Here is a 26261-nt window from a genome sequence, read left to right as displayed (position 1 = left end):
GGGATTATATTCTCACCGGAATTATCCGGTTGTTGTCGTGTTTTTATGTGTGCATGACAACAGGTGGGACAGGATCAGGGTCGAGAAGATGACGAGAGATCAGGATTAGAGTGGAGACCACGGACTTGACGTTGCTGTAGATAGGGTTTAAACATTTGATAAATAGTTGTTGAACCTTAGTCTGTATTGGATGTATGTCGTACAGGACTTGTACCTTGTTCTATACTGATTTGTATATTAGTATGATCTCCATTACGTTCCGTATTTTTTAAAAAAAAAATTAGACCTTGTTTATGATAATTGTTTTAATTGTCCTAATGACGATTAAGAGTATGATTAGCGTCCGGGTCCCCAGATGTGTCATGTTTTACTCATGTAAATCATGCGATAAATATGAATCCCTGAAATAAAAATTTCATGTAGACTAAATTTTAAATTTAATTAGATTCATACAAATTAATGATATAATTATTGTTTTATACTATATTCGTAATCTATGTGGATAAATTAAAAATAATAATTCAATATCATATCTTATTTAATTATATTTAATACAATAAAATTTCTTGTGCGATAAATTTTACTATTCAAATATAATTAATTATAATTTATATCATTTATGACCAAATGTGATTTTTAATAATTTATATATAAATTTTATTCAATTAAAGATGTTGTAGATATTAATTAATTAACTAAAATCATACAAATCACTAAGATATTTGTAATGCCCGAGAATTGGATTATCATAATTTGTTATGATTTATTGATTATGAACCAAGGTGATTATAGCCGGGCCTTCCAAGACCAGATTGGGCAAAGCATATAAATGGTGTAAGTTTTGGACAGAATTAGTGCGCCCGAGCGGTAGAAAGTGACCGCCCGAGCGCCAATGTTCAACAAAATATATGTTCGGGCAGAAGATGTGGCGCCCGGGCGGTAGTTTATTACCGCCCGAGCGCCAGTACATAACAAGTGCGGGCAGAACCTTCCGCGCCCGGGCGGCAGATCTTGACCGCCCGAGCGCCGAGTGAGCGCCCGGGCGGAAATTTATTACCGCCCGAGCGCCAATCAGAATTGAGGAAAATTTAACACGTCGCGGAATCATGCAATTAGGATATATATACGGATGTAACTTTGCAATTCTTCAGAATTTAATTGCAAGACACGAGAAGAGCTCTTGGGAAACTACGAGAAATCCTTACGCCTTTATATTTCAATCCGTCCGTTAGATTTTGAATCCAACCTCAGTACTGAGTTCCTATCAACGCAGGCTTTAACTGGACGTAAGTTTTGTTACGTTTAGACATGATTTGAAATTATGATACTGCCAGAATCAGATATAATCTATATATGTTGTTATTGCGATATCAGACATTGTATAATCGAAATCAAATCGAAGAACAGATGGTGTATGTAATTGTTATGATTTTATGAAATGATATGACTGAGATTGTACAGATTTGAGATTATGATATATTATGGTGAGGAGTATGGATTGTATTGATACCGATTATGTCTCGTGATATTATCTCTGTGATGTTGAGATTGACGGGGTTATAGAGACTGTATTACTATGTCGTCGAAACATCAGTAGATTGATATTGATCAGATTTACGATTGACTGAGATTGTATTGTTGTATTGTATGTCGATTGGCATTGATCAAATTGCATATTGATTTGAGTATTGATCAGAACAGGTTCTGAATTGAGTTATATATTGATATTGTGTCTGTTCGGTATTGTTATTACCAGATTGAGAATGGACAGAGTTGAATTCAGGACTTCGTCTTCGTCAGAGCGAGAAGGTAAAGGTATAAATAAATGTTGATTCGGGATTGCACAACTCGAGTTAGGTTTGGCTTGAGTTTCCCTAAATCACATACTTTCTTTCCTTTCATTTACATTTGCAAATTATCAGATTGATATGTTTAGCTTATTGAATTATAGAAGAGCAAAAGTTTGAGTCTAGGTCAGATCAGCCTAGCTAGGGCAGAACCGCCGAGTCTTTGTCAGAACCGCTAAGACTCTAGACTTACGGTGTATCGATGAGCTTAGATGTAGATCGACTTCTATTGTAGACATTCGATACAACATGCCGAAGTCTAAATTGGAGTCTTGTCAGAACCGCTAAGACTCTATACTTACGGTGTATCGATGAGCTTAGATGTAGATCAACGTCTATTGTAGACATTCGATACAGCATACCAAAGTCTAAATTAGATCGGGATCCCTAGATTAGAAATGAGTTAAGATAAGATAACAAGACCTTGACTTAAATACAGATTCGTATGGATTCATGTAGTCAGATTAGATGCATGTCTTGATGTTTGCTTATGCTTTTACATATGTTTATATGATTGCATGCTTACATTGTTTATACTGGGATATTTATATCTCACCGGAGTTATCCGGCTGTTGTCTTGTTTTGTATGTGTGCATGACAACAGGTGGGACAGGATCAGGGTCAAGAAGATTATGAGAGAAGACGAGTTTAGAGTGGTGATTCCGGACTTATTGTAGATTTGGTTTAATACTTGACAGTTAGTAATTGAACCTTAGATTAATTTGAATAATTGTTGTACATTATTGTACTTATATACTGAGATGTATATTAGTTATATTCCACTACATTCCGTAGTTATTTTTATAAAGAAAAATTTTTAGACCCCGTATATCTTAATTGATAATAAAATCGCAAAGATGATTAAGAAGAGGATTAGCGTCCGGGTCTCCACAACAGGTGGTATCAGAGCGATAGATCCTTTAGACTGAGATAGAAGAGAATGAGCGGGGTAGATTGAGTTTTTCTTTCCTTGCATGTGGTTGCTAGCATGAGATTTATTAGAATGTTTATTTACATTATGTGTGCTAGCATGGGTTATTGCTTTCCTTATTACATGATGTATTGTTATCTGAGTTGATTACAGCATGTATTGATCAAGACTGAATCAGAACCGATTCTGGATCAGAGATATATGATCAGAGGAGGGCTGAGACATATTGTATAGATTGTGTCATAATCTGTTTGATAATCAGATATACCGCCTCGAAGAATTTCAGAAAGAGGTAGTACTTCGACTAGCCAGATGGGTGTGTTAGAAATTTTGATAGAAACAGAATTGAAAAGGTTTCAGTCATTTCAACCGCCGATTCTGAAGGGTACTGAGATGCCAATCGACTGTGAGAATTGGTTAGAAGACATAGAAACGCTGTTTGAATTTCTTGGTTTCACAGATGATTGTAGAATTACACTGATTGAGAACCAGCTACAAGAGATTGCAAAGAGTTGGTGGCGGATAACCAAAGAAGCTTTGGAACAACGTAATTCATTAATTACGTGGAAAATTTTTAAGGTAGAATTCTATCAAAGATTTTTCCCCTTATCATACAGATAAGACAAAATTGCAGAGTTTTCGGAATTGAGACAGGGGCACTTGAGTATTGATGAGTATTTGGCTCAGTTCTTTACGTTACTACGTTTTGTCCCTCATGTGGCTAGAAATGATGAAGCTATATCTAGTAAGTTCATTCAAGGATTGAATCCGGAGATACGTACACTGGTTAATGTGAAACGACCGATTAATTTTGCTGATACCTTGAACAGAGCCAAAAGTGCAGAAATCGTTCTGATAGGACAAAAAGGAGCATCATGTGATCTCCCATCACTGAGTTCACAGCAACTGCCTTCCAGAATTGAGATTGGCAGTAGCAGTGGTGAAAAGACAGAACAGCTGAAAATTCAGAAGAAACGGTCTAAGAAGTTGGGAAGTGGACCGAGTGGTTCATCTAGCTCCAGTGTTTCCAGCCCGAGTTATACTGGCGTATATTGCAGAGCTTGTGGAGGAAGACATCCTACAGAGCAATGCCAGGGAGTGAGTGGTATCTGCAATATATGCAAACAGCGGGGACACTTTGCGAGAGTTTGTCCACAGAGAAATTCCTGAAGATTTCAGGGATCAGGATCCTCTGGTGGTAGTGACCGAGGAACAGACCCAAGAGACACTTGATGATATAGTGGCAGGTACTGTTCTTTTATGATTAGATTGCATATGTATTGATACATACTAATGCATGCTCTACGATTATTTTGACTGAGTTGCATGGAGATATACTTTATCTGTTGGGTCTATTTGTACTGTAGTATTGATTTCTTTACCTTTTGAGAAAAGATTGATATCAGAGAGTTCTGTGAAAGATTGTATACTACGGTAAGAGAAGAATGAGATCGAGTTAGATTATGGTGTACTTGTGTTTTCAAATTTGACTGCATTATCGATATTAATATGCTAAACAAGTACAGACTATTATAGATTCCTTTTAGGAGAGTATAAAATTCAGACCAGATATGGCTGATATTAGAGATTTCACAGTAAGGATTCTAGATTTAGAATTCCTTTGATATCTGTGATGTCTATAACTCGATTGTTACAGAAAGGAGCAGAAGGCATCCTTATGTATACAGTAGACGTACTGAAATTGGGGTGAGTCTATGCTCCTCCGGGAGCATTACTCCCCATTCCCTAAAATTGACACGTGTCCTTTTTTTTTTTAAATATCATAATAAACTTTAAAAATTACAAAAAAATTACAATTACTAGGGAAAAAAAATTCTAACTCATCATTAATTTTACGAGTTATAACCATCCAAAAAAATAGCCATAGTTTCTTTCAAATTTTATAATTTGTTTATTAAAATTCAGATTTTTAAAATCAGATATTTTAAAATTAATAGTGATAATATATTTGTATTCGTTAATAAACAAAAATTCAAATTTATTTAATTTCAATTCTATTTAATTTTTTTGAGCGAAAATTTATGTAAGTTTTTGTGTTTATATATGTTTTACTTTCATTTTTAAAACAAAATTTATTTTATTTAAAACATTTTTATTTGGAACAAAAACTAATTTTTGAGTCCATCAGAAAATAATTAATTATGTGGGTTCCAAAATTACTCTAATTCCATCCAAAAAAAAAAAACTATCACTCCTAAAATATTCTTATTACTTTTAAACTTATCCTCTTATTTTAAAGGAGTAAAAATTAATATTAATTTTTAAAATTATTTAAAACAATTCATAATTTTATTTTATTTCTTTTAAATATATCTTTTTAGTAATAATTATTTTCAATTTAGTTTAGATAATTAAAAATAAAAATATACGACCAATTTCTTGGAATATTTAAATTCTAGCATTTAGATTTTGAAAATTTTAAATTAATATATATAATCATATTAATGATCAAAAAATGATTAAAAAAATATGATTAGAAGTAAGAGTGAATAATAAATTTAGATTTTTAAAAAAACAAAATTAAAAAATGAGGAGAAAATGAAAAACAAATATAAAAGAAAAAGAAAAATAGAATAAAATAAGACATGTGTCCCAATTTTAGGGAGGGGGAGTAATGCTCCAGGAGGAGCATAGACTCACCCCTGAAATTGAGTCTAGCATTGGCAGATTTGCCAGTGATGTACGAGTTGGCTGATGTTTGCCAGATAAGATTTCAGATTTGCTTTATATCAGAAAGATAGATTTCAGAATTGAATTGAGATCAGGTACTGTTTGTGCTTTAGAATTCAACATGGAATGACACTGAATGTATAGAATGATACAGAATGAATTGAAAGAATTGAAAGATCAGTAGAAGAGTACCGACCAAGAGTTACAGCTGATTTAATGTTTCTCTTTGGCATGTTTCAGTAAGTTCAGAAATATTCTGTTGATTTCATGCTTGTTGTATCTGTGATATTTTGATAAACTTGCAGCATCTAATTGATTGAATTGAATATCTGAAGATTGTATTAAAAACTCTGAAAACTGTGATTATTGTATACAGAAATTATTCAGATATGAATCCTGCTTGAAACAGATTGTATTCAGAGTATGTGATATCTGAAGTTAGTATACTAATTGATTTTGACACAGTTAAGATTATGATCAGTGGCTGAGAAAGATACCGATCTCAGCAAGATCAGAAATATCAGAGATGTCAGAAATGTCAGAAATTTATTTTTGGTCTGAATTGACATATTATTATACACGATTGTTGTTTTATTTCAGTCTGAGTATTGTTATATTTTTACATCCGTATTTGATACAGATCATTGTGAACCGTTGAGATTATATACAGTTCAATCCGAATCAGAGTTGAATTCGAGAATTTCAGTGATTCAGAAATGTGATCAGAAGGTTCAGAACTAGATTTCGATAAGCAGAGCAGATCATCGATCAGAGTAACAGATACGTGAGTTTTAATGTATGAGAATGATTATCTTGTGATGTCAAATGTTTCAGAATTGTATAACGGAACTTGATATTGATAATCAGAGCTGAATACCAGGTTGGTATTTTTCTTCAATTTATACTATTAACTGATGGGTTGTATCAAATAGTTCGAATCAGAAATGACAGACAGTGTCAGAAACGCACAGTAGTGGATTCAGTTGCATTTTGGTGACTGAGAATGTATAATATTCGGACAGACAGTTTGATATACATAGATTAAATCACTTATGGCAGAATTTGTACTGAAATATTGGCAGAATTTGTACTGAAAGGTCTGAATTGCCAATAAATGAAGATAGAAAGATAGAGATCAGAAGATTTATTACAAAATTTGTATATTTCTGACTAGACATGGGGAGTATAATTCGATGAATTTCGTAATAAGATCATTGCAATACTTTCTATATTGTGATATGATATGATTGTGATTGACAGATTGTTCAATCTATATCTATTAGTTTGTACAAGATAACGTACAAACATGACCAGATGACAAAGATCGATGTCAAGAAATGGTCAGATTGACCAGAGTGTAGAACTAGACTATATCAGATTGTGATTTTGATTGATTTTGTACTTGTGGCAGAATATACCATAAGCTTTCTCATATATTATCCACAGACTGACAGATAGCCAGATCGTACTATCCAGATATTGGAAGATATTTGTGGAACTGTAGTGCGGGATGCTAGCACTAGTTGACATGACATATTGTCACTATGTGAATTATTGTATATGGATAGCTATCAAACGAGTATTGAGATAGCTAGAGATGAGACATTGTAAAGGGAGTACTGTAGATTTCAGTAGTATAAGAATAATATCTCGAAGATACCGGAGATAAGATCTGATACGGTTAGAGATATGACAAAGAAAATGTAGCTAATTCAGAAGAGAATGAAGATAGCTCCAACCAGATAGACTTAATATGCCAATGTCGGATGGTGAAGATTGGTATTTGGGGCCAGAGATTTAATATATCCTTGACTGGGATAAACAGATTTGATAACAGCTGATGATGTTGACTCGCTATTAGGTGTGGATGGGCATATACGGATGTTGTATAGCCAGTATTACGAGATTGATTTTGTCAGAACTATTTTGAGGGGTATTATGATATTATACTTCTTGAATTCTTATTCCCGATTGGAATCGGAGATCCGTAAAAGAAGAATATTTCAGAACGGAGATTATTCTGTTGTTGAAAACACAATAAAATTGTCAGAATCTCAAAGAAACTAATTGAGAGATAGAATATGATATGAGATTACGATTTCAGAATTGATTCATTGAGATGAGCTTCTGATTTAAACTCGGTATACATTTCTTCTAATATGTCTAAATTGATTTCTTGCGAGTTCGAGGACGAACTCATATCTAAGAGGGGAAATATGTAATGCCCGAGAATTGGATTATCATAATTTGTTATGATTTATTGGTTATGAACCAAGGTGATTATAGCCGGGCCATTCAAAGACCAGATTGGGCAAAGCATATAAATGGTGTAAGTTTTGGACAGAATTAGTGGCGCCCGAGCGGTAGAAAGTGACCGCCCGAGCGCCAATGTTCAACAAAATATATGTTCGGGAAGAAGATGTGGCGCCCGGGCGGTAGTTTATGACCGCCCGAGCGCCAGTACATAACAAGTGTGGGCAGAACCTTCCGCGCCCGGGCGGCAGATCTTGACCGCCCGAGCGCCGAGTGAGCGCCCGGGCGGAAATTTATTACCGCCCGAGCGCCAATCAGAATTGAGGAAAATTTAACACGTCGCGGAATCATGCAATTATGATATATATATACGGATGTAACTTTGCAATTCTTCAGAATTTAATTGCAAGACACGAGAAGAGCTCTTGGGAAACTACGAGAAATCCTTACGCCTTTATATTTCAATCCGTTCGTTAGATTTTGAATCCAACCTCAGTACTGAGTTCCTATCAACGCAGGCTTTAACTGGACGTAAGTTTTGTTACGTTTAGACATGATTTGAAATTATGATACTGCCAGAATCAGATATAATCTATATATGTTGTTATTGCGATATCAGACATTGTATAATCGAAGTCAAATCGAAGAACAGATGGTGTATGTAATTGTTATGATTTTATGAAATGATATGACTGAGATTGTACAGATTTGAGATTATGATATGTTATGGTGAGGAGTATGAGTTGTATTGATACCGATTATGTCTCGTGATATTATCTCTGTGATGTTGAGATTGACGGGGTTATAGAGACTGTATTACTATGCCGTCGAAACATCAGTAGATTGATATTGATCAGATTTACGATTGACTGAGATTGTATTGTTGTATTGTATGTCGATTGGCATTGATCAGATTGCATATTGATTTGAGTATTGATCAGAACAGGTTCTGAATTGAGTTATATATTGATATTGTGTCTGTTCGGTATTGTTATTACCAGATTGAGAATGGACAGAGTTGAATTCAGGACTTCGTCTTCGTCAGAGCGAGAAGATAAAGGTATAAATAAATGTTGATTCGGGATTGCACAACTCGAGTTAGGTTTGGCTTGAGTTTCCCTAAATCACATACTTTCTTTCCTTTCATTTACATTTGCAAATTATCAGATTGATATGTTTAGCTTATTGAATTATAGAAGAGCAAAAGTTTGAGTCTAGGTCAGATCAGCCTAGCTAGGGCAGAACCACCGAGTCTTTGTCAGGACCGCTAAGACTCTAGACTTACGGTGTATCGATGAGCTTAGATGTAGATCGACTTCTATTGTAGACATTCGATACAACATGCCGAAGTCTAAATTGGAGTCTTGTCAGAACCGCTAAGACTCTATACTTACGGTGTATCGATGAGCTAGATGTAGATCAACGTCTATTGTAGACATTCGATACAGCATACCAAAGTCTAAATTAGATCGGGATCCCTAGATTAGAAATGAGTTAAGATAAGATAACAAGACCTTGACTTAAATACAGATTCGTATGGATTCATGTAGTCAGATTAGATGCATGTCTTGATGTTTGCTTATGCTTTTACATATGTTTATATGATTGCATGCTTACATTGTTTATACTGGGATATTTATATCTCACCGGAGTTATCCGGCTGTTGTCTTGTTTTGTATGTGTGCATGACAACAGGTGGGACAGGATCAGGGTCAAGAAGATTATGAGAGAAGACGAGTTTAGAGTGGTGATTCCGGACTTATTGTAGATTTGGTTTAATACTTGACAGTTAGTAATTGAACCTTAGATTAATTTGAATAATTGTTGTACATTATTGTACTTATATACTGAGATGTATATTAGTTATATTCCACTACATTCCGCAGTTATATTTTAAAAAGAAAAATTTTTAGACCCTGTATATCTTAATTGATAATAAAATCTCAAAGATGATTAAGAAGAGGATTAGCGTCCGGGTCCCCACAATATTGAATTCTTTTTGCATAAAATATTTATTCTTCATAATTATTGCTCTCCGAGTATTACCAAAATGATGAATAATTCTATGCATGTTATAACTAAATGTAATCCAAAAAGTAATATGTAATTTTAATTTAATTAAAGATGATGTGTCTATTCTTTAATAACTTAAAATTATACGAAATGAAACTACAAAGGTATAAATATTTATTCTCTTAGTAATTTACCATAACAATTGTCTTTCATCTGATCATCAACCTACTTAATATATAATTTCGTATAAGAGTATTATGGCTAAGCCTTAATTTCTTAAAATTATACAAGTTCATTGGACACATTTTTGGCTTCACTTATTCTTCATATAATAATTATTTAATAACACAGTCAACAGTTTCTAAGAGTTGTATAGGAAAATATAGGTACGGTAAGATCCTTTAAATACCTAACTTAACAACGTTTCTCCGAGAGACTAATGACAAGTCAAGACAATTTAAACCGGACTATGAATGACTCCCTCATATTATGTCTTCATATGTATTTCATAATTATTATTCTGTAATTATCGATATTATGTATCTTTATAATCTATTTTTGTTGTATTTGGTAAATTTATTTTAAATTCTAAACTTAATTTGTTCATATAAAATTATGTGGAACAAAACAAATAATTAAATATAAACAATATGTGAATATATCGATGACAATTCTTCAATTTTATTTGCAAGAATGATTATTACAATAAACATAATCATAATATTAAAGGTTACATAATAGCCAAATAACAATTAATCATACATAATTTTGGCATAATATATTTAAATGTATAAAATACGAGGAAATAAATCACAATGTTTGACATATCTAATTAAATTTTACACATGCAAAATATCCATAATTTTGAGAATATAATATTTCAAAAAATTCGAAATTTAAAATATTGTAGCAACCAAAACTGTAATTGAAATTGAAAAAAAAAATATTTGCAAAAATCCCTAATTTCAAATGACAAAAACTTGTGTAAGACAGTTTCATGGGTCGTATTTGTGAGACGGATCTTTTATTTGGATTATTCATGAAAAAATATTATTTTTTATGCTAAGAGTATTACTTTTTATTGTGAAATGGATAGGGTTGATCCGTCTTATAAATTAGGATCCATGAGACGGTCTTACATGAGACCACTCATTTCCAAATTGAACCTGAAGCCAAGTCTCAAATCCTATTGAGATCACCTCCATCTTCTCCGACGAAATCATTGGTCGTTGACCATCTCCTATGAACTGCCGACATCTTCTCACCCTTCGTCGCTCCATGGTCGCCATGAAGTTTGCCGGAAAATGAAGAATTTTACACGAAATCTCACGACGACGACGACCAATTCTTCAGATTCCGACCAATCGTGATATATGGTTGTATATTAGTGCCATCATGGCGGGAACATCTTGGACGGATTTTCTCCTCTATCGTCGTTGCTTAAATGGCCATAAATTGTACTCTTTATCGCCGAAAAACAATGGCCAAACTCGTGCAACAAAATTACGACTTTCAGGCCAATTTTTCGACTGTAAATTCTGGCTAGTGGTGTCAATATGGTCGACCCGACATGGCCTATCGGCCGGTGACTTCAACTACCTGATCCGGGTTCCGTACGATGACTAATGTTGTCAATTTCGAAGGCTAGGGTTTCTTGTCCAATTTTCGAAATTTTAATTTTCAGATCTTAATTTCATGCTTAATTTTTAATTTCAAATCATGTAAAAATCAATGATAGAAATATAAATTTCATAAACATAATTTTTCGAAAATTTTGCACAATTTAAAAATCTCAAAAATATTAAGGTGGAGACAAAATTTCTCAGACATCAACAGTTAGAAATACTAACATAATGGATGATTAAAATCTATCTATCTATCTATGCATAAACATAATTCGTAAAAATCGATATGTGAAAATATAAATAGAAACAATTCTAGCCTCTAGCAATTGATGTTCAATTTGTGACTGCAACTGACGAGATCTCACGAACATAAAAAACATAGATTTTCTAAATATTTTTGCAATTTATGAGAAGTGGATTTTTGAATAATTGTATAGATTTAGGAGCCATAAATGTCACTATTTGTATATGCACTATCTGTGCACCATAGAGAGAGTTTAAATTGATTGTGAATTATCTTAATGATATTTATTCATGATAAGATAAATCAAATATCAAAATATTTATTATCTTAACCTTAATAATATTTTTTATTTATCTTTTTTAAATATAAAATATCTTTCATATTTTTTTTAATGAAATATTCTGATCATGATTAAATTATATAAAATAATCTAAAATAAAACCTTGCTATGTATTTTTTTTAACCCATGCTTCGTACGACTAATTTTGGGGAGTGACTCTCATGTGAGACCGTCTCACGGGTCATAATCCGTGAGACGGGTCAAACCAACCCATATTCACAATAAAAAGTAATACTCTTAGCATAAAAAGTAATACTTTTTCATGGATGATCCAAATAAGAGACCCGTCTCACAAATATGACCCGTGAGACCGTCTCACACAAGTTTTTGCCAATTTTGGGAGACAAGTTTTTCCCCATGGTTCGCCGTCGACCAAAAATAGGACACAATCACAATTTATATACACTCAAAGTGAATGTACAAAATAATTATGTCTTCCATGAACCGATTGAATTCGAATCCATGTGGGGACAACTTCCGATTTCGTTAATTGATATAAATTTACACCAAAACATGAATATCTATAAATCTGAAAATGGGGTGAAAAAATGATCTTAGAACAATACCCCAAACATTAATTCATACAAAAGCACAATTTTTGTAATAAAAATTTAATAATTTTCTAAAGAAGACAAACCAACATCGTTGCCTGACTCTAAGCACGCCTTTTGTTTTGAACTTTTGGAGAGCAGAAAGGTCGAAACAACAGGTGGGGATCGTTGATGACGAGCCTAAGAAACATCACCCACGCGTATATTAGCCTTCTGGAGCGTCTGGGAGGGAAGTCTCAGGCACCGCAGATGCGGAGCAGAGCGGAATTGGTTACTATACATGTGGTTTTAGAAGACAATATTTGCATTTATCCGAATTCATCAGTGGCGGTTCGAGAGATGAATCGTAAAGCTGAGGATTTTGGTCTCGGTGGTTCGGTTGTGATAGAGATTCAATCACTTGTTGGAAAACCTGACTTTTATTTTATTAAAGTATACGAGAAGTATACGAGAAGGAAGATGTTTCTCATCATTTAACTCGTACAACTCTTACGTCAGAATCGAATTTGAAATGGATTAATGAAGATTGTGTTGATATACCATTTTCTTGTATCTAAAAAGTAGCGAGAGTTTTAAATTTTGTGTTTTGACAATCAAGATTCTCTTGCACGTCGTATTTTTTAAATAATTCGTAGAACATTCAGATTTGATGTATCTATGAATTTAAAAACGCTGAACACCAAAATAGTTTGATATTAGTGGAGTTGGTTCTTCTTATAAATCTCTACGAATGATCTACTGGAATTAACCATCTTTGTCAATCTCCTGAATTAGGTACATGATCAGCAACTGAATTATTCATATAGATCACACTATATATTTGAACGAAATTTGTGTCGAGAGTTGATCGTTGAAATATCAAAAATCCAAGTATAGTTATGTGGAGGAGCAGCGTGTGCTTCCAATAAAGAGGTGGCCGATTTCATTGTGTGGGGGCGAGTGAGAAAATTTTTTTTTGGAAAAAAACTTGTGTGTAAAAGTTATGTGTATAATTCAACTATTGATCACACATATATTAAAAGTCTCATCCTGATCTGATAAGAGCTCTCATTTTATCATTATACTATTTTTCATTATTCAAAAACTCTCGTATTGATTACATATATATTTATTTATGCTTAAATTAAATAACTTTTATTTAATTACTCAATTAATTATTAATTAAATAATATATCCTATACCTTTCTAGAATGTTACATGAGAATCTTGCACTTAGCGGTCACTACTTCTAATTTTCTATTTAATAAGTATATTATAAATTTACTAAATAAATAATTGTGAACTTATTATAATCACGATAGAGTATCAAACAGCACCGATGTATCGATGGTACAAATCTCGTTCACATAATTAAAATTAAAATTTCGAAAGATAATTTTCCACTGATCCATTTTTGCAGCTTCCAGTTTTGTGAACTCATTCACTAAACGGTGAGTTCTACACTTCTCACTTAACTAGCATTTAATCTAAATTTACAACCGAAAGGTTTTCCTATTATTGATTCCTAAATGTAGTGTTTTTTCTCTTATACTGTTTATTGGTAATAATGAAGTAGGGTGGTAAAGAGAATAATGTTCTCCTTTGAGAATAAAAAAAAAAATGGAAAGTGTTCCATTGTAACATGAAAACGTGACTAAATTGGTTTTAATTAGAGTGGAAGAAGGGGGATTCTCGAATGGAGAAATGATCCATTTAATTCGAAAGAATTGGGTGATAGGTGTGCATTTTACCAAAAGTTTCTAATCTGCCCTTGTGATATTGCTCATCATCATTTAGCTATTGCATTTTTTCTTTGTTCACAAATAAATCAACTAATTAAACTCATGTTTCAATCAAACTTTTCCATGCCATAATCGTTCGGGTCTTATGAGTAACCATGGTACAAATCGAATCATAAATGTAGAAATATAAAAAGACGAGCCCGCTCTCCATTGAAAGAAATGAGATCATCGCGGATAACAATTCTAAAATTAGCCAAATTTGGTTCGATGCAAAGTGAAAAACCTTACCAGGGCGTGACATTCCGCGATGAAAATGAAGAAAATTGCCCGAACCTTTGCTATTTTATTTGAGTTTATGTCTAATGCGAATAATATTCTACGAATAACAACAACTTCATGTGATTCAGAAATACATTTGTTCTCATTCAGGTTTACCCTAATTAGCCACATTCTTTCCATCAATCATTTGATCAAGAACATCAGAACTCAAGTCTGATTATACCCATCATATCATTGTAAGAGCATCTAGTAGCATCACCCTATGATCCCCTAGGTATCACTGATAGGGCCTGCAAGAACCTTAAGTTATAGTTTACGTACAATATAGTCCTTTTAACTCATATATCCCAATTGAATCTGCAACCATTGGTATATAAAGAGATAGAAACAAATTCGATAACGATGTGATATATATTTGAGTAATAATAATGACATGATATGTGCAACTGAGGAAACCCTCTTTCCAAAATGCACATGTCCTACTATGGATGAGGATTCTTTGTACTATTAAATCATCAGATCACATAAAATATCTTCACTAGTGGGTGAGCGGCGAATCACCAAATATAATGCATTTATTACAACGTATTTTGAAACTACACCCTACCTCGCCACCTGATGAACCTCAATGGATTCGTTAAACAAATCAAAGTGTGTGCTAGTACAAAGAGGATCTACATTGTCTCGGGTCAAAAGGACTAATGGTGTACAATAATTTTATATAAACAGCTATTGAGTTTCATGATCTTACGTTGAGAGTCAGACCTCATGATGCTTATTTTATATTCAAGAACTTTATATATATAGCTTGCAGTAGTATACAAATAAAAATAAATATCATAATTGGATAAATCGTAAAATATTATTAAAATAAAGATTTTTTTTTCATAAGAGTCAATAAAACTCAGATCACAAGTTGTCTCGTTGAGCACGTACTGTAACAATCTTCCACTTGTCCTATAGTCAACTAACTATATATCTCAAACCTATTACTTCACGATATTTCTCAAAAAATAGTCCTGTCAGGGGCTTCGTCAGTGGATCAACAACGTCGTCTGCGGATACGTACAATTTTCTTTACTAATATGTCTCATCTTTCACAATCTCTCGGATTATATAGAAAGTAAGTAATCACATTCAAACCAATCCATTTGATTGTGGATATTGTTTGGTAGCTAAAATAAAGAAAAAATGGAGCTTATTCTTAGTTTTACTAGGGATAATTGTAATGTATTTGGCATTTTGTACAATAAATTAACTTTATTGCCAATCGTTACTTGCTAAGGATATAGAAAGTAAGCATCCTCGTATTTCTCCGACTTGTTGTTTATCACTCTAAGAAAAAGAGTTGAGTAGGATTCCGAATGTGTTTTTGTTTCGAACGGAGATTTTCACCGATTTTCGTTGGAATAATGACAATCTTTCTCCTAATAATCGAAAATTAAACATAATTTAATTATAGATTTTGTATAAATTCTCCAATGAACAATTTAGATAACAAATATGTTTGCTTCAAGAAAATAGGAACGAGAACGAAATCATCATAATGAATTTTGCCATGAAGATGTATATATAATAATCGAAATAATATTTTAGAAAGGCTATGGACTTTCAGGATAGACATCATGTACTTTTAGAATAGACATCATTTCATTAATGAACACTTTTTCATATGCACAATTGCACTAATTCATAAAACTTTTTTTAATAAATTAATTTAATAAATAATAATAATAATTACAAATCCGATGCACCACTAAATAAAAAGAAAAAACTTGTGTGAGAATGTCTCATGGGTCGTATTTTATGAGACATATATCTTATTTGGGTCATCTATGAAAAAATATTACTTTTTATGCTAAGATTATTATTTTTTATTGTGAATATCCGTAGAGTTAATCCGTCTCGCAGATAAAGATTCGTTATATTCAAAGTTTGGAGATTTCCGTGGACATGAGCCGCCATCAATCAAATAAAAATTATTTGATGCACATCTTCTGAGAAACCTTTCAATTATTTTATTCTCTTTGAATGTGAGATAAACAAAATATCACTAACTATATCCAACATTAAGTGATAAGTATTTTGGAAAAATAAGATTTATATAAAAATATTAGATATATTTGGATCAATGTATTTGATTTGAAAAAATATATTTGATTTGGAAATTTAAATTTCGAAAAACACTCATCTTTGGTCTATTCAACCTATCGCATTTTACTATTGAAATTGCATCACTTTATTTTTTGTGAATCCAATCATGTTAAAAAATTTAAAATCAATGGATTTAAAATCCACGACCTTATTTAATTTCATAAGTCTTGGAAACCGGCCGTCCGATTCAGTGACAAAACATAAAACACTGGAAAAAAATTAATTTAACTTTTAATTTTAAAAAAAAAATCATATTTTTTTATGCTTTATATAGTAACATAAAATCAAACTTTTTTTGAATCGAAATTTATTCTTCAGGCTTCGCACTAGACACATATTCTTTTAGATTTTTTTTTAAAGAAATGATGTAAATAATTATGATCCACGTATGTTAAACAATAGACAATATACATATACAATATAGTATTTTTTAGTACAGCATTAATTACACCATAGAATAAATTATATGAAAACGATAATAGGATAGAGTAGGAAACATTTGATTTAATTTCCAGCTTTGATAAAAATGAATAATTGAGACATAATTAAATTGGAGTACCGACGGATGGTCGAGTCGGATTGGGTCGGGTCCATGTGCATATGCTCGTACTTCCATGGATGGGTGGTCTCTTCTCTATTTAATCACATTAAAATATACACTATTTCTTTATATAAATTTTTTTTATGTAAGACGATTTCAAGGATTAGTTTTGTGAGATAAATATTCTATTTAAGTTATCTATAATAAATATTATTTTTTATGCAAAAAAAATAACTTGTTATTGTAAGTATAAATAGATTTGATCTATCTTATAAATAAAAATTCGTGAAATTATTTTATAAGAAACTTACTCTGATATATCATATGTACCTTCATTTTAATTTTTTGAAGATTAGATTTAGACTTTTGATTTTTTTTGGGTGCGTCCACAATACCCAATACCCAACACCATATATCTATATTTTATTTTTGTGTTTTAGTTTCTGTTGCATAGTATATCGAATGATAAAGTAAAATAAACTTTTGTAAAATTAGTGAATTAAATGGTGAAGAAAACATATTAGACCAAAAATTAAAGTAAACAAAAACGAGGCATATACAAGGTACAGTGTTCTTAAAACAGATTAGTCCCCTTTTGTATGTGCTTCGAGGATCGTCTTGGACGTTTGTTTCTCAGGATACAACGGAACAACCAGCGGTGACTAAGCACGAGGCACTAATACGACGAATTGAAAACGTACATTTACTTTATCACCGAAATTTAACGGAGGTCAAATAGAAAGCTAATAATTTGAAATGCAAGAAAATGCTTGATAGAGATAAGATGTTCTTGTATGTGAAACGAGGAAATGAACACACTATTTATAAGCCTCAAAACACACACCAAGAGTTATGCAAGAATGTGGAGAGCCAAAAGACACTATCAAATTCATCATATATAATTTTTATTCAAACTCTAAATTTGATTCAAATTTTCAACAATCCCTCGCATGAATGAAAATTGATACAAATCTTGGTGACAAAGTTCTACAGTTGAATCCTGCATATGATTGGTAGGTGTTATCCTTTAAACATTCCCTTATGAAATATATTTTCTTTACTAGCTGATCAGTAGACATGATGTCCTTGAACTGTTCTGCCGTTTAGGTAAATTAAGATATACTTCACACAAGGCTCTCTCTTATACTATTCAGTTATCATTATCATGTTCGTTTTGGCCATGAACACACGCTTGGTTCTGCGAGAGGGTCTAGAATTGAGCTTAACAATTCCTTCGAAGCGGCCCCACTTCTATCTCACATAAGTGATTGTATATTCTTCTCATCAGAATCATTAAAATCTGTAAGTTATTCCCAACATCCACTATTTCATAATAGGAATAGACTAGGCATAACCCCCACAGTGATATACCAAATCAGTGCGATTAGGTTGTCCCATTAAACCTAGTTCTTGGGATCTCCAGTTAACGTAGGTTGAGTTTTTATTCGCATCAATTTATTCTATAGGCTTGAGCCACATTAGCTTGACGATTTCGCAACTAACTCTCTGTTTAATTTCTTGGTTAGCGGATCCGCTATATTATCCTTTAGCTTTACATAGTCAACAGAGATAACTCCAGTTGAGAGTAGTTGTCTAATGGTATTTTGTCTACAATGTATGCCTAGACCTACTATTATACATATTATTTTGTGTTCTTCCAATCGCAGATTGGCTATCACAATTTATGCATATAGCCCGCACAAGTTTTTTCTCATCTTAGAACATCTTCTAAGAATTGACGGAGCCATTCAGCCTCTTCAGCACATTTGTCAATAGCTATAAACTCAGATTCCATCGTGGATCTGACTATTACAGTCTGTTTAGAAGATTTTCATGCAATTGTTGTACCTCCTAAAGTGAATATAAATCCACTTGTAGATTTTGAGTTTTCATATCAGATATCTAATTAGCATCATTGTATCCCGCAATAACAACGAGATATCTTGTATAATACAGTCCAAGGTCTCGAGTGTACCTTAAGTACCTTAAAAATATGATAATTGCTTTCCAGTGTTCAACTCCTGGGTTACTCGTGAATATACTCAATTTGCTTACTGCATAAGCTAATTATGGTCTTGTACAACTCATTAAGTACATCAGACTTCCAATAACTCGAGAGTATTCTAATTAAGATATACTCTCACCTCGATTCTTTGATAGATGCTGACTGTTATCTATCGGGGTTCTAGCCAGTGCAGAGTCATCTTTATTGAATTTTTCAAGTATTTTGTCCATATAATGTGAGTGACTTAGAACTATGCCTTCAGATGTTCTATGAATTTTAATTATAAGAATTACATCGGCTAAGCCCAAATCTTTCATGTCAAATATTGAGTTTTATAACTTCTTGGTGGATTTAATTATCTTATCATTACTACCAAAGATATGTATGTCATCTACGTAAAGACATAAAATGACATATCTATCTTCAGTATTCTTTATGTATACACATTTGTCACATTCATTGAATTTAAATCAACTTTCTATCATGCTTTATCAAATTTTTCGTGGCATTGCTTTGGTGCTTGTTTTAAGCCATACAGATACTTCACCTGTTTACAAATCTTATTTTCTTGTCCAGTCGCAGAAAATCCCACAGGTTGTTCCATGTAAATTTCTTCTTCTAAATCTCCATTTAGAAAAGCTATCTTTACGTCCATTTGATGTACTTCAAGATTTCGCAAGGCAAAATCCGTAAGTATCACACAAATAGAGGTTATTCCTAGTACATGAGAATATGTTTCGAAATAATCAAGCCTTTCACGTTAATGGTAACCTTTAATTACCAATCTGACTTTATATTTATCCATGGTTCTATCTGATTTCATTTTCCGTTTGAAAATCTATTTACAGCCAAGTGGTTTGCTTCCCGGAGGAAAATTCACTGATTATCATGTACGGTTTTGTGAAATGGATTTCATTTCGGAATTCATAGCCTCTTTCCACAGAGGTCTCTCAGATGAACTCACTGTTTCCTTGAAGCTTTGCGGTTCACTTTCCATCATGAAAGTGATGAAATCCGGACCAAATGATTTCTCATTCCTAGCTCTTTTGCTATGTCTAGATTCAATATCTTAGTTAAGCTCTTGTTCTTTTTCAATCGTTTCATATAGTCTTTTGGATGAACTTGGTTTGTCCTTAGATTTGCAGGGAAACATGTGTTCAAAGAATGAAGCATTTCTTGATTCTATGATCGTATTCTTGTGAATATCAGGTTTTTGAGATTCGTGTACAAGAAAATGATACGCGCTAGTGTTTTGAACATATCCAGTGAAAATGCAATCAACAGTTTTTGGTCCTATCTTTGCTCTATTTGGAGTGGGTACAACTACCTCTGCAAGACACCCCCACACTTGTAATTTATCTTACTTTTTTCGGGGCACCTTATTAAAAAATAATTTGCTGTTAGAATAGCTTTCCCTCACATGTTCTGAGGTAAACCAAAACTTAATAACAATGCATTCATCATTTCTTCCAATGTGTGATTCTTTCTCTCTGCAATGTCATTTTGCTGAGCTGAGTAAGGTGCGGTTTTTTCGTGTTTGATGTCATGTTGAGCACAAAACTCAACAAATGGTGATTCATATTCACCACCACGATCACTTCTTAACACTTTAATTTTCTTGTTAAGTTGGTTTTCAACTTCACTTTTGTAGTTGACAAATTTTTCAATTGCTTCATCCTAAATTTTAAGAAGATATATATAACAAAATTTTGTGTTATCGTCAAAGAAAGTAATAAAGTATTTATTTCCACTACGTGTTTGCACACCCTTTAAATGACATACATAACTATGAATTAGGTCAAGTGGTTTACTATTTTTTTCAATTGTTCGAAAAGATGATTTTGTTAGTTTTGCCTCAACACAAATTTCGCATTTGTGTTGTTTATCAATTTGGAATGCATGAATGTTTTTCATGTTAATTAACCTACGAATTGTATCATAATTAACATGTTCAACTCTACCATGTCACAAACATGAAGACTCAAGCAAGTAAACAAATGTATTAATTTTATTAATTACATGCTTAATAGGCATTACATTGAGTTTGAACAAACCATTGCTAACATAGCCTTTGCCTACAAACATTCCACTTTTTGACAAACCAACTTTATTTGACCCAAAGACAATGTGAAAACCATGCTTATTAAAATCCATTTAACAATAGATCAGTTATTGCTGTTATTTGATGTGTATTAAGTAAACAATCGAGTTAATACATTAAATATGAGGTATTGTATTCGAAGAATAAGAAAGAAACAACTTCCAGCTAATGTCATGAAAAACTCATGGCGATACGAGACTCAAAATTGAGATAATCTATAGTCGTTATAATTATATTGAAAAAATTTCATATCATATACCGATATTATTTGGAATAATTTTGTTATAATTAAATATCGAATTTAAAAACTTGTAAAAAATTTAAAATTTGATGTTAGATTAAATTGTTAAATTTGGACTCTTGGGTTTATTAGATCAAAATAAATATGACTTCATTTTTATATTTTTATAATCGATTGATAGAAATTGGATAAAGCATTTAAAAAAAATGAAGGAATTATACAATGGAACCCCACATAGGTGAGACAAAGTGAAAATAATCCCCTGTTTTTTACGCTCCTCTCTCTGCCAATATAATGCCTTCAGTAGACAACACTGACACATTCTCTCTCACCTCAAACTGTTCTTTTTCTTTGTAATATAATATATACACACACATATATACATATACTGCACAAGTTCTTGAAATATTGCTGCTACTCTACTACCTGAAATCTACAGTTCAATATTTTGCTGCTAGTTCTCCATTTCTTATGGAGAGGGCTCAGCTTCAGCCGATGTTTAGGCCACCAGAAACTCCGATCGAGCCAATGGAGTTTCTGTCACGTTCTTGGAGTGTTTCGGCCTTTGAAGTTACTAAAGTTTTAGCTCCACCACTACCTATGCTTCCGCCGAGGAGTAACCACGTCAAAAACGCCGTAATAAGGGGTGGAGGCGGTGAGACTATACATGAAGATGTACCCGATGACTTGGAGGCTGCTTCGGCCACTGTTTCCGGGAACCCTTTCTACTTTGCTTCTTCCGAGACCTCTCAGCTTGTTATGGAGCGTATCATGTCTCATTCTGTAAGTGAAGGCTCGATATTGCTTGTGAGATCAAGAAGCTATTTTTATGCGCAAAATGAGTGTTTCTTTTTTGTGCTGTGTTTGAACTTTGACACCACACTAGTTTGATTTTACACGCGCTTTGTTTTTTTTGTCTCTCCAAGTGCGTTTATGGAGTTGAACTATCTTGAATTTGACTTGTTCCACTGGTGCCAAAAAAATTAATTCCTTTTTGTCTATATTCTATTCGGGTGTTTGTCAGCGGGTCTGTGTCTGCTTGTGAATTTTTTTAATTATTTCGACTAAAATCAGCAGTCCTGTGTTTCTTGGTTTTTGACAAGGGGATTATTGCAATTTTCTGGTCCTGTATTGGTTTTTTTTTTTTTCTTTTGTTGATTTTGAGAATTAAGGTTACCAAAATTACCATCAAATATGTTGATTCTTGCTGTTTTGTTTGCGTTCTTATGTTTTTGTGTTTTGTTTGGTTGGACTGTATTGTTCTCCAAGGTTGTCAAATAAAGAAGCATTCATTTTAGGTGTAATTGTATATGTGAAAACAGAGTTTTTCTTGGAACTTTAAGCTATTTCGAGTGCATTTAATAAGTAGACTTGTTTCCTTGGGGAAGATAGATCAAATCAAAATCAAAATCAAACATAAAACAATCCCTGGATTTTCAATTTTTCAAGATTCACCCTCTCTCCTTGAAAGAATATTTCATGCTACCCCTCCAGACGCATCCAAGGGTCAGAATTTTTTCTGGTCCATATTTTTTTTTTAATTTTTCTTCCCATGAAATGAAATCCTGACTCTTGATATGGTTGAATCCCATTTCTTATTATCTAGCACTAGGACTAGACTACTAGTGTGATAATCGAACTTGTTGTTCTTTGACACGATGTGTGTACAACATGTGCAGCAGGATGTATCCCCACGTACTTCAGGAAGGCTATCACACAGCAGCGGCCCTCTCAATGGAGGCCAGAGCTGCGTCTCTCTCACTGACAGCCCCCCTACTTCCCCCTCTGAAATCGATGACCCAAAGGTTTTACTTTTATCTTTGTTTAGTTTCTTCATATTTTTCTTGTTAGCTGCTTGAATGTAACCTTCCTTTGCTTTTTATTTACTCGTCTTACTTTAGTTTCACTCTTTCCTGTTGTTGGAATTTGGGAAGTTTGTTTAATTTTTTCTTGGGATTATGTACTCTGTTTCGGTGACAACGCACACACATGTACAGAAAGAGCGTATTTCAGCTTTCTCTTTGCCCAAAAACGTACTCGGAATGCGTCAAAAGATTACTACGTGACTACGTCGACGCCTTTCCTTATTCTACTCATCAAAATTTTTACTTCTTTCAGTATATTTTGTTTCTGGGAATTTGAGACTTAAACTCGGATTAATTGCGGAATCATACCATGATATATACAAATATATGCATCTTTTTCCAAGAATATTATGTGGGTACCAAGATATGGAACTTTGTCATTTTCAGATGAAGATAAATGAAAAAAGTAAAAATATGTATAATTTGTACATGGTCCATGAAGTGATGGGGTGGCCATCCTACCATCTCAACCTCTTGGGTACAAGAATAATGACAAAGTTATGGTACAGTAATGTCAATCTTCTTCATGATCATGAATTGGAATGATTTATTTATGAAACTTATCCTATTATTATTTAGCACCAAAGGTGTTTACGAAATTAATGATGAAGGGACCACAATATTAGTTTGTGGTTCATGTTGGTTTGAGAAGAGGGACCAAATTTATGACAAGAAAAATGGTCCAGCTGTTATGGGATGTGTCCTAATGGTTTTATTAATTGGATCTAATTAAATTTTGGTATGTTTGATTAAGACCTTGTACAACGAAAGCTTCTATTTTTCCAATGCTGACGTGGATTTGACGTACATGTAGAATTCACAATGGAGCATTCCGTTGAGCAACCAGTACAAGGGTTGCGCCGCTAGTGGAACTGGTGGAGGAAAAACATTGGGGCGATGGTTGAAAGACCGAAGAGAGAAAAAGAAAGAGGAGGCAAGGGTGCAAAACGCGCAGCTACATGCTACCATTTCGGTTGCAGGGGTTGCTGCTGCTATAGCAGCGATTGCTGCGGCCACTGCTGTGTCGTCCCGTGCTGGGAAAGATGAACAGATGGCGAAAACCGACATGGCTGTTGCATCTGCCGCCACGTTGGTGGCTGCACAATGTGTTGAAGCAGCTGAGCTGATGGGAGCCGAGCGGGAACGCTTGGCTTCAGTCGTGAGCTCAGCTGTTAATGTTCGTTCAGCTGGTGATATAATGACCTTGACAGCTGCTGCAGCTACAGGTAACTAACATACTTTCATATTTCTTTGTAAAATTATGGGAAAGTTTGGAACTATAAGAACTTATGTTTGCAAAAAATAAAAAATAAAATAAAAATTATTGAGCACTGATCCGATCCTTTAGGAGCATGATTTCTGGTTGGCTTCTTGATTCTGAATTCTTGGATTAAAAAGTTTCATGCGTTTTCAGGCGACAATTCTTATGTCTAATCTAAAGTCACCACCTTTATGTTGATTTGCTATTGATTTTGAAGCACTACGTGGTGCTGCCACATTGAAGGCAAGAGCGATGAAGGAGGTGTGGAACATCGCATCTGTGATCCCTGTGGACAAGGGAATGAGAGTTATAAATGGTGGGAGCGATAACGGAAGTTCAAATGAGAGTTTTAGTGGGGAACTTGTTCCAGGAGAAAATTTTCTTGGAATCTGCAGTAGAGAATTGCTAGCCAAAGGTTGTGAACTTCTGAAAAGAACGCGCAAGGGTAACTTTCTATTCTCTAAGATAAGTTTGTAAGTTAATCCGTATTTGCTAAAAAAATTCTATGATTAGCAAAGCAAAATAAATATGAATTGATCAGGTTTAATTGCCAAAAACTTATTATTCTCCAATAGTTTTTGTTCCTCATAGATTTTGTGTAGAGCAGATCCAGTGCAAACTGGTAACCATTTTAGCCCCTTCCAATAAAAAGGGTTTCGACTACATTTCAGATTTTGCTAGATGACAGTTCTATTTCCTTTGCTATTTGCAGGTGATCTTCATTGGAAAATAGTATCTGTATACATAAACAGAATGGGACAGGTAATCTTTTGTTCTGTTGTGATCGACCCATCGATCCTACTTTTGAGTCACTTCGGATATCAGATCACGCTTTACACTGTATGGATATCATGGAAACTTCTTTCAAGCACAGAAGAGTTAAAGTGTTTACATTGTATCTGCTTTTTTACACTTTGATCTTTTGATCCATAATCAAAATATCTTTCAAATTTGGCAGGTGATGCTCAAGATGAAGAGTAGACATGTTGTTGGGACCATCACTAAAAAGAAAAAGAGTGAGTTTATGTTTCTTTATTTGTTATCTACAATTTTATATTCTTGCTTTTGTCTTTTCAGTGATAATGAGATCATAATCTTAGGATGTGGGGCTTTTTTATATGTTGGGATTTGAGAAAGTAGAGTGTGAGATCTCAGTGGAAATTTAAAAATAAAAAGTTGCAATCTTTGTCATCTTTTGGAATTTCAGATATAGTCTTGGAGGTGTTGAAAGACATCCCGCCATGGGCCGGTCGCCATCTTCTGGAAGGCTGCGAGCACCGGAGATATTTCGCGTTGAAGACAGTTGCACGAGGAGTAGTCGAGTTCGAGTGTAGGAATCAAAGAGAATATGATATGTGGACTCAAGGGGTTTCAAGATTACTCGCAATTGCAGCAGCAGATAAGAACATTAGACACAAGATCTGAAACTCGATCAAATGGATTTAGTCTATCCTTATACAAGCATATTTCTCTATCCTTTTGCGCTGTGGACTAACAATATATCCTGGGTGGTTTTTTTTTTTTTTTTATTCACCTCGTGTTTTCGTTGTAAAAATGGGAATTTAAGATTGGTTAAAAAGAAGAATTGTAGATTGGAT

General features: G+C 33.4%; 1 protein-coding gene across 3 annotated transcripts; it reads left to right on the top strand.

Annotated features, from left to right (window-relative positions):
* Positions 1 to 21809: 21809 nt before the first annotated feature.
* On the top strand, positions 21810 to 26233 carry LOC140833863 (VAN3-binding protein-like). Of its 3 annotated transcripts, none has more exons than XM_073198342.1 (7): positions 21810 to 22344; positions 23217 to 23342; positions 24217 to 24628; positions 24881 to 25108; positions 25376 to 25425; positions 25622 to 25679; positions 25871 to 26233. In XM_073198342.1, the coding sequence occupies exons 1-7, from the start codon at positions 22009 to 22011 to the stop codon at positions 26086 to 26088; spliced, it is 1428 nt and encodes a 475-aa protein (XP_073054443.1). In that variant the 5' UTR covers positions 21810 to 22008; the 3' UTR covers positions 26089 to 26233. The 3 variants fall into 3 exon arrangements, with proteins under 3 accessions (XP_073054443.1, XP_073054445.1, XP_073054444.1); XM_073198344.1 differs by having other exon boundaries at positions 21811 to 22320; positions 23220 to 23342; XM_073198343.1 differs by having other exon boundaries at positions 21811 to 22320.
* Positions 26234 to 26261: the final 28 nt, after the last annotated feature.

This window comes from Primulina eburnea, chromosome 6, assembly GCF_022965805.1.
Source record: "Primulina eburnea isolate SZY01 chromosome 6, ASM2296580v1, whole genome shotgun sequence".
Lineage (NCBI taxonomy): Eukaryota > Viridiplantae > Streptophyta > Magnoliopsida > Lamiales > Gesneriaceae > Primulina > Primulina eburnea.
Note: the sequence above shows the minus strand (reverse complement) of the source record. Positions and strands in the feature narration are given on the sequence as shown.

Bases quoted from the DNA above. Each gene is read 5' to 3' on its own strand.
- LOC140833863 (XM_073198342.1), top strand. From the start codon at position 22,009: ATGGAGAGGGCTCAGCTTCAGCCGATGTTTAGGCCACCAGAAACTCCG. The intron at 22,345-23,216 runs GTGAGATCAAGA...CAACATGTGCAG, and splicing joins GTGAAGGCTCGATATTGCTT to CAGGATGTATCCCCACGTAC. The intron at 25,680-25,870 runs GTGAGTTTATGT...TTGGAATTTCAG, and splicing joins CATCACTAAAAAGAAAAAGA to ATATAGTCTTGGAGGTGTTG.